The sequence below is a fragment of the Solea senegalensis genome, linkage group LG7 (assembly GCF_019176455.1).
Source record: "Solea senegalensis isolate Sse05_10M linkage group LG7, IFAPA_SoseM_1, whole genome shotgun sequence".
In the NCBI taxonomy this organism is placed as follows: Eukaryota; Metazoa; Chordata; class Actinopteri; order Pleuronectiformes; family Soleidae; genus Solea; species Solea senegalensis.
In genome coordinates, this window is record NC_058027.1 from 754,520 (window position 1) to 767,315 (window position 12,796).

Here is a 12,796-nt window from a genome sequence, read left to right on the forward strand (position 1 = left end):
GTCACATTTGGAACTATTTTGGCTTCAAACGAGGCACAGACGGTAAAACGATGGCCGTCCACTGTGCAGGCGCTGCCTCATAAACCTCATAAAACACCTGCAGTGTCGTCACATTTATATGTCCAATACCAGGTTAGTATTGGCTAATATTAGGCTATATGCTGAGTGTACAGGCTGAGGAAGGATAAGAGGAAAGAGTTAAAGGACGTCAAAGTATAAAGCACATAGAAAAGGCATAACAATATAGTTTTCACAGGGAATCAGTTCCTGTTTATTGTATTTTGTTCTCTATGGTTTATTATGTTGGAAAATAAGCATTATTGTCAAATATTTTTTTTTAAAAGGACTGGATTTGTTATCGTAAGTTGATTATTTATATTAGTTAAACATAAATTAACGTGCAAAGGAAACTGAATATATTATATAAATATATATTTATATTTTATATATATGTTTATCATGCACCCAAAACCAGTATAAGTAATTAATACGTATTTATAACTTGTACAAATACATTGCAGTTCATAAAAATAATAATAATCAAAAAAGGGCGCAGTATCGCGATACTACCCGGAACCGTGATACTTTGTCTGGTACTGAGTATCATGGTTACTCATTTTGGTATCCTGACAACTCTAAACTGCAGTGAGATCACAGAGACAGAAAGACCAGGTGTCGGCTTAGCTGACTGAAGACGTCAGACCCTCAGGGTTCAGGTCCTCAGTGACCCTGTGTCAAACCCTTAGTTTTCAGGTCCTCAGTGACCCTGGGTCAGACCCTCAGTGACCCTGTGTCAGACCCTCAGGATTCAGGTCCTCAGTGACCCTGTGTCAGACCCTCAGGGTCACGGGTTCAGACCCTCAGTGACCGTGGGTCACGGGGTCAGAGCCTATTGTCCACTGACTAACACCAAATGTTCAGTGGAGACATCACAGAGAGGTTGGTGTAAACTCATTAGTGTCCCTTTGACATTGAGTGGATATTAGGAGTTTGTTTAACTTTTATAATAATTATTGCTGCACGTTTGTGTCTGAAGCTGTGGACGTCTGGTTTCCACAGAAAACATTCATCAGATAACTGCTTTTTCAACATAGTAGAAGAAGAATGTGAAGGCACAGTCATTGATGTACAGTGATGTGTGGATTAGTGAGTCTAGGGCCTGTACAAGGAATTTTATCACCTCATTAAAGTGAGTTTAAGAATGTTAGACCTTCTTTCTCTTTTCAATTTGAAACATTCATTAATTCATGCCATTCACCAGCAAGTGGTTTTATTTAGAGGGAGTTTGAAGCAGAGTTGACGTTTGTGTCTGTTTCCTGTTTAACAACTGAGGATTTCTCTTTGACTTGAGTCAGATGCAGCATGTTGCTTCACAAAGGTTTTATATAGTGAGCATGCTAATTCTTTTAAGAACAAGTAACTAAATAAATTAACATTTCTAAAGTAGATCAGTTCAATCAGAGCATCTTTCTGCTTAAGCTCACAGAAAGTTAGTGTTCAGATTTAGCTCTGATGCTGATGACAGTGAAAACACTGCAGATTCTCACAGCCCAGTTCTGTGCATCATAATGGCTTCCTGTCACCATTTCATGTTAATTATATGAGGACTGAACTGAACTAACTTTTAAAAGCTGCACAATAATGAGTGTTTTTGTCATTGTTCAGTATGTGGATGAAAAACATGTGAGATTAGCTTTGTTGTTTCATTTCTATATCTAAAAGTGATGTATTGAATATTAATTGTAGTTGGAAGCTTATGAGAGGTTTTAGTTATAAAAGCAGGATAGTCGCATCGATGCTGAAGAAAAGAGAAGCAGCTGATTGTGAGAACAGGATCACTCGTTCCCAGGGAAGAGCGTCCACAAACACCTATTAGCCTTGAGCTCAGGGTAGAGCCTACAGGGAGAGGCCGTATGTCATCTGATAGTGGACCGATGGTTTGGGGCGATCTCATCACCTCAAAGGGTTTCCATTTGTACAACATCCCCTACAAGCCAAACTAAATGATCACACATACACACACATGGCGAGGTCTGCAGGATTATTCCTCTGATTATTCCCTCACTCTTTCTTCTGATCAGTCACACAGAAGTGGTTGCTTATCATTAAGGAGACACAAGAAAGTGCTTAAGCTAACAAAGGGAATCTCACTGGAACATAAGTTCATGCATGTTGAGATGAATCGTTTTGTCTCTGTGGAAGTCACACCATCAGGGAATTAAAAGATCAGGCAGCGAGAGTCGGCAAGTCTGTGAGATCAAGTTTCCTGGAGACTCTGCATTAGCACGTCCCTGTGCTAACACTGTACACAGGGCTAGCATGGCAATATCTTCAGTCTGGGAATTGTGACCCTACAGTTTACCTTGGGAACTGCCAAGCAACAATGGCCTCAAACTGCATGTCCCCTCTCATAACCTCCCATCTGACACTTCTTTATATTTCAGTAAGGTGGAGAAGGAGGCAACTCAAGAAAGTTGAGTTTTAGTGAAATCAGTGTCAGATGGTTTACATTGAAAGCTGCAAAAAGGAATTAATAACCGTGAGATATCATCATTTCATACTCAAACTGAAGTCTTAATATACCTTACATGCCTTAAATGTACGTGTCAGTGGTTTTATACCAAAGCACCTATCGTACAGTAGTCACATCTCGTATAAAGGCAAGTCGTGAGCGTAAAACACCATCACAGCTGGAAAGAGTTAGGGTTAGTAAGACACATGCAAACAAAACATGACCTTCCACGTTTAACAGCATAGAAAACACCGTCTTTCCATGTCATGAAGAAATGTTCAATGAGAATCTGTGTTTCTCTAGTGTTGTGTTATGTTAATTGTAACCTTGTTAGAAAATGAAATGCCACTGTCATTATGGGCGGTTTAAGATAGGACTGACACACACACACACACACACAAATAGCCATTAAACTACATTATATGTTGACAAAAGTTAATATGACACAAGTTTACTTTATCTAAGAGCTGAAGTGCTGGTTGTTTGTAGTCATGCAGTAACAGTAACAATCAGCTTTTAGTTTGTGTTCCTATATCTTCTTTTTCTCTGAGAACTGCAGTGACTTCATGTTGGTTCTATTTACTTATGTTGATGAAATAAAGAGTCAGGTGTAGAGAGACTGCAGTGTTACATGTAAGAGAAAGTTTGAAAGCTTTTTCTCACATAGATCATCTTTCCTTCTGATGGCTTCAGAGCCAAACACCCACCCCTCTGGGCTAACGAGATGCAGATGCTTGGCGAGCGAGGCTTCTTCTGGCTTGTGTTTATGTTCTTGAGCACATTCCTTTTCACCTCCTCCACGTGTCTGCCCTGCTGTGGCCATCTCTGTGCAGGATGTCTATACAGCTGCAGTCAAGAGCAGCAACTGGGCCGTTAGAGTCGCTTTGGTGAGTTTCACCGGCCCCAGTTTTCATGAACTTGACAGCTGGAAATCATTCCCCTGTCACGTTGACTTAAATAAAACCCATGTGGAAGCGACTGAAGGCCTGGTTGAGTCTGGATATCTTATCGAGCTCCTCCCTGAAGTCCTGCTGTGGTCATAAGTCAGGGAGTTTGGGCTGGAAAGCTTTGTCTCTGGTTCTGGCACCAGGCCCTTCACGTGGCTGAGTTTAAAGTTTCTGAGTGTGTTGTGCTCCTCTTGTTTGGTTGGCTCCCACACTGCTCTGTATCCTGCGTGGTTACTGTAGAGAATCAAAGTAACAAAGTGCATTCAGGTGAATCCCAATATAAAGAACCTTTTGAAGCAAGTCATTCAACCACAACATTTAAGGACATCTGTAGTCAAACGTCCTGGGTACAATGTGTAATGAATGAGCTCACATTGTAAATGATTCAGAAACACATCAATACTACACTACGCTGTAGTGTATCAGGACCAGTGTGAAGGGGCCCAGTAACAGACTTCATCTTAATGCCGGGAGGAATCAGCTGTGACTTCGCTCTGGGCGTTTGCTTCAAGATCAAGTCGAGCTCTCTCCCTTTTTGCTCAATCGTTCAGCCAAATTAAGATTGTTTTGTCTATGATGCAGATTTGAATTCTTATATGTCACTGAGTCAAGTTCATCAGAGAGAATCCAGGGATTAGAGCTGCAACTGTCGATTTTTATCATAGTTTCATATTTTATCATATTTGTAGCAGACTGACAACATTGCATTGTTTTCATTTAAATGGGCAGAAACTCATCTGGGGTGAGATCTCTCTGTTCACATCCATAAAAAAGAGATTTTTCAATTGTTGTGTGCAGGAATTTATCACAGCTCTTTGTTTCATTGTTTGTGAACTGAGGAGCAGAGTTTCATTTGAACCCTCACAGACACCCTTTGACAGGAGTGACGGAAACATAAGTGATAAAAAACTGACTTCAGGTATTTCTTTTACATTTCAGCTCGTGTTAAGCCACTTATTCAAGAAGATAAAAAGAGGTTTGAGGTCATGTCAGATGTGTTCGCCTCATCTTGTACTCCTATCAAATTGCTTCACAATGGAACCAGATTTTCCCTAAAATGCAAGTCAAAGAAACAAACAGGCGTGACACATTTAACACATTGTTTTCTTCACTGAAGTTTCTCTTCACATCAGTGAAATGTGCTCTTTTGGGCCCAAAAGCCTTTTATTGGTTTTGTCCTAGACTCAGACTCATTGTTTTCTCTTCACTGTGATCATAATACAGCAAACAGTCAATGTTGTGTTGTGTTGTGTTGTATCCTCAGAGACTGCTGAATGTGTCTGTGTCTGCTTTATTAAAATGATCACAGCTGTAACTCATGACAGTGCTGTGTTAGTAGAATCTCTGAATCACTGCATTTTTGTAACGATCACAAAAATAACATTCACTCATTCATTGTGTAGTTGGGGCTCAGTGGTAGAGAGAGAAGGTTGTGTGTTGGTTGTGTGTTTAAGCCCAGGCTCTGTTAGTCTACATGCAGCAAGTGTTGTTACGACAGATGTGTGAACACTGCACACAGATGTGCTGTATGAATGCATGAGTGAAAAAAAATAAAAGCAGTTTTGAATGGACACAAAGACCAGAAAAGTGCTAATATTAGAAGAATAATGATGATGATGATGATGACGATGATAATACTAATAATAATACCAATAATAATAATGATGATGATGATAATACTAATAATTCTACTACTACTACTACAAATAATACTACCACTACTACTACTAATAATAATAATGATAATAATAATACGAATAATACTAATAATGTTAATAATAATAATGATGAAGATAATATGTATTTTAGTGTAAAGAAACAAGTTCTCTGGACTTGATGATGAGAGACCATCAGCTGATAAACAACTGACTTGTTCTTGTATGTAGCTGTACCGGCCTCCCCTCAGTAAGATTTATGGCTGTTTTATTCCACTGCCACACCAAGGATGCTATCATTACATTACATGACATGTCATTTAGCAGACGCTTTTATCCAAAGCGACTTACAATGGAATTGAGTACAATCAGCCAGGGGTGGAGTCGAACTTGAGACCATGATGTCTTTCGCACACAGGGTACCGGTCTTAACCACTGAGCCACTCCACCCCTATCACAATGAGATTCAATGTCTCTGCCGTCCTGTGTGTCTCTGCAGGCCGTTGGCGGGGATGGGAGATGATGGAGGACAAAGGCCCTCGTGTAGCCGATTACTTTGTGGTGGCTGGTCTGACAGATCCGTCCAAGCCGCTGGACCAGGAGATCCACTTTGACGATGTCTGCCACAAGACAGCCAAACCCAAAGCACCTGTCACAGATGTGGCTTTGGTGATCCGCTCCATGGGTGAGGAAGTTCCACCCGGGTTCACTTGCATTGAGACGACACCAAGCGGCCATTCAGCTGATCTTAACAATGGTGGCCTCATGGCGCCCCAGATCTTCCTGTGCTACAGACGAGGATGTGACAAGCCCCCACTCACTGACCTTGGGTAAGTGCTGCAGGATCAGGATTCATCATGTTTTCAAACTCATAGAGTGGTTTTTGGGTTAAATGAGCGCGAAAAGTGTGATACTTTGAAATATAAGCAAATATATTTTGTCACATGACTTCACACATTGCTGATAAAGCTGTCAGTCACATGACTCTCTACTTCTCATGGCGTCATTTGTTTAACACCCTAAAACAACTGATTCAGCAGGTTTGACTTGTGTCCCCACCTGCTCAGCGTCCTCAGTCAGGTCCAATAGTACCATACGAATAATGTCAGTGTTTCTGTTCAGTAACAGAATAACAACAACAACAACCATCTTAAGTTAAGCACTGTAGCTTTATCAAGCAACGTCCACAATTAAGGACTCTACAGAAGCAACAAATACATTAATGATTCTCACTTACACAGCAAAGCCTAAATGACAGAGAGACAGAGAGAGACAGAGAGAGACAGAGAGACAGAGAGAGAGAGGCTGCGGTACATGAGACCTGGCTATTTGTGTGGACGTTAGAGTTAATATAAGACAAATAGCATTACACATTAAGAAGAGACTCCAGTTTAGTTTTGTGATGGCAACAGCTGTAACCAGAGCAATGATTCATGTCAGACATTCTCAGTGGTGTAATCAGTGGTGATTTCTTTACAGTCTTTCACTTACAAACATCAAAGTTACGGTTCCGACATCTTTGATATTTCAGGAAAATTAGGTTAGTTTGTATTTTCGAATTGACTTAAATTGAACAAGGGCAGCAGATGTTTGATTATCATTGGTTCACCTGTCGATTATTTTGTCCATTAACTGGTAAATTGTTTGAATAAAGAATGTTTAGCCTTGTAATTACTTGGGAAAAGAAGCTCCTGTCTGTGGAGCTTCCATATCCTCTGTGTGCAGCTGTCTTCTATAGTAGCACCTTCTGTCTGCAACAATAAAGAGTAGTAGTATCAGGAAATGCTGTGACAGGTGTCATTCTCAACACTATGTACAGTCGTCTAAAACCTGTGCCTCGCTGAGGAAGGTGTTGACAAGGCTAAGAAGTCTTGTTGTTACCCTGACATGAGCAAGTGCCGTGCTTGTCTGTCTGTCTGTCTGTGTGCTCAGGGGAATTCATTGTTACTCAGACTACATATGGAAATGTTGGTGGTATACAGTATATGTATATATGTATATATATATATATATATATATATATGTGTGTGTATATGACCAATGGGCATTTTTTTTGAGTCAAAGTCTTGTTTTTGACTGCTTTTATAATGAGCTTTTTTGTTTCAATTTCTTTTATTAGGGACAAATGTCATAGTACTGTACAGAAATACAGGCTTTGCTTTATTGTTTTTTGTTTTAAAGGAGACATATTATACCCTGTTTCTCCAAGTTAAAATAGTTCCCTGGTGTCCTAATGAACATGTCTGTGACATGCTTTAGTCAAAATACCGTAAGGATGAAGCACAATAGCAGTTCAATAACCCTGCCAAAACCGCCCCTTTCAGAATACTCGGTTGTGCATGGTCCCTTTATATGCAAATGAGACACAGGCAAACACACGCCCACTTCTTCCAGGGGATTTCTGATTTGTCCTCTTTACTGCGCTCCCTCGCTCAGCTCCATTTCTCTCCCCCTCCCTCCACTTGTTCTCTGACAATATCAACATGGCAGCGTGCACGGAAAACAGCGAGAGTGCGAACACACGTTTGCTGACTTTATCCGGCACATTAGCTTCATATATAAAATCCTCTGAGGCTGGAAGTTTGTGTAAAACACTGTGCAGCCACCAAAAGCAACACCAACTTGTTCCTCCGCGTTGACACAATACTGCTCTTCCTCTCTCGCCTGCACTCTCGTATATTATAGGGACAAGGTGGAGCTATGGTGGAGCTCTCGAAGTAAACTTCCTGGTGGGGTGGCAACATTCGCGGTGAAATGCGTATTGTGTCGTCACAATGTGCAGGGAATGCAACATTGCGTGTTTTATGTCCTATACTTACACTAAGGGGGACCACGAAAACATGACTGAGTCCTTTGTTTTTCACACTTTTAAGGTGAAATTAAAAGGATGCCGGATTGTCCTGGAGTGGACTTTGACATGTGCTCAAGACTCTTAATGCAATGAACAAATGCATTAATTGATAAATGAAGGAATAAATAAATAATAATACTAAAAAAAACAGTGACCAAGATATAATGAAGGGTTTTACAATTCACCGAAGGTTTTGAATAATTCTTGTGAAATATACATAGAGAAATTGCATTGCAGGCATAAAGTGCATATGCTCATGCCTCTACTTAGTGAGTGTCTTAATAAATGTCTTAGACTCTTCAGGTGCTGTGAAGTCGCGCTGCACACCATTATGGGTGATGTGCAACCGCGCCAGGTAGAGGATACCAAATCTGACTCCCTCGATGATTCGCAGCGGCGAACCTCATTGAAAGCGGCACGAGCCTGTGCCGTCTTGGGGGTGTGGTCGGGATACACGGAGATGTGTATCCGGCAGGGACTTAGATTCACCACAAGGCAAGGAGGCATCGCGTGTGACAGGCCGCAGGTGCGACTGTATGGTGTTTCCTCCCTTATTAACTTTGGGCGGCATTTATTCAGAGTCTAGTAGATCGTAGGAAAAGGATGAATAGTGCCTAAAAACGCATACAAAAATAAACTCTGCAGGAGCTCCGCGCTGTGCGACCTACGCCATGTTTCGCGGAGCCGGAAGTCCCATTGGGCATTTTAATAATGATTTATCTTTAATCAATGTTGATATTAAAACCACTGGCACCTCGTCATCAGTAAAGCAGGGGTAATAATTCACCCAAACAGGTTTCCCCTGTTTCCATGAAGGACTCTGAGAAAATCCTACATGAAACCATGTCCTGGTTCTGGAGTCTTCTGATGGCCTCGTGTTAAGTCCTGCTGTGAGACACAATCATCACAGCAATGACCAATAAAATGGAATGAAAAGAAAAATCTCTCACAGCAGTAACAGCTGAGACGTGCAAATGTTTAAAATGACAGTTTTATATATTCGGATTGCACACCTCTGACTACTTATCTTTTAAGTGTTTAATGTGTATGTTTGGACTGATGATGGCGTAGATCTGATGTCTTATTTATTTCAAAGTTTATAGAAACACTAATATCTGTTAAAAATGTAAAAGAAGAAAATGTCTAAGCTAATATGGTTCCAGTAAAACCATGGTCCATTGATAAACATGTATTTGGTCAGGAATAAACATGTTATGTTATTTTTGCTGTTGCAGATGGTGAAGTTTCTCTTCTCTGGGATTAAAGCTCAATGTTACAATGACAGTTTGGAGCTGCATCTCAGGGGCACAATGAGATCATTGCTGTATATTGTGTGGAATTGTTCATGATGTCTGCTCCTCACAGAGTGTTGTTGGAGTGGAAGGAGCGACTGAAGCAGGGCTGCCATCTCATCCAGACCACACCCTCCGGCCGTGCAGCCAACATTAGTGGCAATTCCTCACAGCGAGTCTATGTCACTTATCGTCGAGCGCCTGAGAGTCAGCCACATGCCACCCTGGCCGTCACTGACGTCTGTATAATCATCCCGAGCAAGGGAGAGACTCCGCCCCACACCTTCTGTAAGGTGGAGAAGAATCTCAACAGCAGCATGGTGAGAAAAAGAACCTGAGCAGGTCTCACAACACGTCACGGAGACACTCTGCTGTCTGAACACACTACATATATTAGTGTAGTATAGCACATGTTATTGTTGATATGTCGTCTGCTGAGCTTGTCAAAGTAATTCTTGGCACTGACGGACAGGTGAAGCTAAGCAGCACCACACAAATCCAAAGTTCATTTCATAAGTGCTTGGTTATGAAATGGTGTTGATCACAGAGTATTACTAAAGATCCCAGATACTCAGAGATACTCAGAGATACTCAGAGATACTCAGAGATATCTCCCATCTTTTTTGAGCCTTGTAGAATTGAAAAGATCAAGATATTCTTTTCATTCTGAAGTCTTATATTTTCATTATTAATAGAATTCTTGACCAAACCCTGAGATATCCTAGTCATTTCCAATGATAGTGAGAAGTAGAGCCTAAAGTTAGTCTCATTATAAACGGTGGTAATGTGCAGAAGTGAGGACAGGAAATAGAATGCTCTTACCTGTTTATTATTTTTGAAGTAGTTTGAAGATGAGACTTCAGCTCTGTAGTAAGGTGACATCTAATTATAGAACATTGTGTAAAAGCCTCCTGTTTTGCCTAAGGAACCTTTTATGAAACTGTTTATTTTTATTTTTTCAATCTTGTTTCTTTTTGAAGAAGGAAGTTGAGTCTTTGTTGAGTCTTTGTTGAGTCTTTGTTGAGTCTTTGTTGAGTCTTTGTTGTGCTGGAGTCTACTGTGAGTAGTGTTGTCATGACTTCTGAGGACATTACACTGGACAAATGCCGTCCTTCAGTGAATTTACTGAAAGTATGAACAACATTCAACCAAATGATCCTAAAACATTCCAAAATCTCTCCGACATTTGTGTTCGGTTGTGTTAGTGTTAGTGTTACTGTGACAGCCACTAGCCAACAGTCTATGAAACCACGTTGAAGCTTTCAAGCCAAATGTGGTTTGGCTATATTTTCTATACAAGCATTTCAAATTGAAATATTTACATACTGAGACAACAGGAAGTGTCCTCTCCTATCAACAATACTCCTTCACACGTTCATCTATCTTCAGGTCATTGAGGTTTTTACTTGAATTAGTCTCCACTGCTGCATGGAGGACATTGGCCCATGTCAGCCCGGGTCATAGTGCATGTTTACACACAGACACAGAATGCTGATGTTTTGATTCTCATGTTGGTATTCTCTTCAAGACTAAAGTGTTTACTCATATCTATTCATTTCAGTCAGGTGTAAAAATGATGCTGTTGCCTCACAGCAAGAAAGATGGTTTGACCGTGGGCCTTTCTGTTTGCCGTTTACATGTTCTTCCCGTGTGAGACAGACAGACACGCAGACACACAGACAGACAGACAGACGGACAGCTTTATTTATCCCCGAGGGGAAAGTGGGTCATCGTAGCAGCGGTACAAATAAATCATTTTTTTCTGGTTTCCACTTCAGTCCAAAAAACATGCAGAGGTGACTGTACACAGTTGACTGTAGGTGTGACTGTTGTTCATCTCTGTATGTTCGTCTGTCCAGGATGTTCCGACCCCGTCGCCTGGCCCATGTCAGCTGGGATTGGCTCCAGACAATTTATTAAAACAGCATAAATGAATTTCCAAACTGCCTTGAGGTGTTAGTCAACATGTGTGGTTCAGCAGGTGGCTGCTCCACGGCATGTGTTTACTCGGGGTGTAAAATAAAGTGTAGATGACAAAGAATAAGCAAAAACCAATTGCATTTAAACCTTTTTATGTCCAGTAGCTAATTATAAGTTCATAATATTATACTGCATCATCATCATCAAGGACATAACACATTCATTGTGATAAATCCTCTGTATTTGCATTTTTTACTGCTAATTTAAAAGGATTTTCTGCTCTTTAACAGTATTCATAAAAAATATCATATCAACATGATAAGTAAATAGTTTCATTGACCTCTCCTGAAAGTTCTCACTTCTCTTAAAATGATTGTTCCAACTTTTAATGGAAGTCATTCATTTGACTATTTGTGTTATTTGGTTTGTTTGTAGACATTTTATGGAACTAATGAAGCATTGTTTTCCTCACTTAGTAACACGCTCTCCTCTTGTTTGTAGTGGGGCTCGTCTGTCTACCTGTGTTATAAGAAGTCTGTGGCCAAAACCAACACAATAGCCTACAAAGCAGGTAAACCTTCCTAATCCTAATCCTAATCCTGATGTGCATCTCCTGTTCCTGGTAAAACAATGTATCAAATAACGTGCTGTAAATACTTTCTCTCCTTCTTCATCATTGACCAGTTAGTGATGATAAGTACAGATGTGTCTGAAAATGTCCCTGCTGTCGCATCCACAATAAATCAGTTGATGGTGAAAATGATTCTCAGTTGCACTTCATCACATGCATCATCTTTTTCCTTTATATTTATAACTGTATAACTGGAGACGAGGCTCGGCTGCTGCTGCTGCTGCTGCAGCACTTGCATGTTGAAGCATGCGATGAGATTAGATTCTTTCTCTCCAGCAACATGCACCACGTTGGCTTAATGACTGGCTTCTGATGGAAATGTCTTGAATATGCAGCAGAGTGTGAATTGAGTGATTGTATCTGTTTCTCATTCACGCTCTGGATGAGTTTTTGGATGAGAAATTGATTTTATTTTCATCATTTCTGGTCAGGAAACATCCATCACGCATTCATTTGAGTCTTGGAAACAGATGTTTTCCACATCGTCCTCTGTTTTTAGGCAGATGCAGGAGTTTCATTCAGAACGTGACCTGCTGAGTCTATGTTTTAGCAACATATTGTTGCTAATATCAGACTAAAGGACATTTTGTGATATTTCTGCACCACTGTGAATACATCAAATGATTTCTGTTCTTAGAATAACTTTACTAAACTAACATGAAGTGTGCCACCTGGTGGAAACAGACCGTCAGTCCAGTCCAAACCTGAGTTACATTACATGTCATTTGTGATGAGTTGTAGCAGAGAGTGATCTTTGGACACCAAGTTATAAAAATGTTAAAGTCAGTGATCAGGTTTTTTGTTAGTTACCTGTTTGTGTTTTATCCTCAGTGGAGTTATAATGATGCTTAAACCTGTTGATATTTTCACAATAAATGTTTGTGTCAGATCATGCAGAGTTTTAGTAAATGAGATATTAAATGTTGATTCATAATTCCCTTTAAATATTGAAATATGACGTTAGAAATGATCGTGGTCTGTAAGTAAC

The 12,796-nt window shown here is 40.3% G+C and overlaps 1 protein-coding gene across 6 annotated transcripts in view; it reads left to right on the top strand.

Annotated features, from left to right (window-relative positions):
• LOC122772212 (C-myc promoter-binding protein-like) overlaps positions 1-12,796 on the top strand; it is a 45,458-nt gene that overhangs the window by 2,601 nt on the left and 30,061 nt on the right. For all 6 annotated transcript variants that reach the window (XM_044030000.1, XM_044030001.1, XM_044030002.1 and 3 more), the window contains exons 3-5: positions 5,614-5,944; positions 9,331-9,577; positions 11,679-11,748. In XM_044030000.1, the coding sequence (XP_043885935.1) occupies positions 5,634-5,944; positions 9,331-9,577; positions 11,679-11,748 (628 nt within the window). In that variant the 5' untranslated portion in view covers positions 5,614-5,633. The remainder of the gene's footprint in view (positions 1-5,613; positions 5,945-9,330; positions 9,578-11,678; positions 11,749-12,796) is intronic.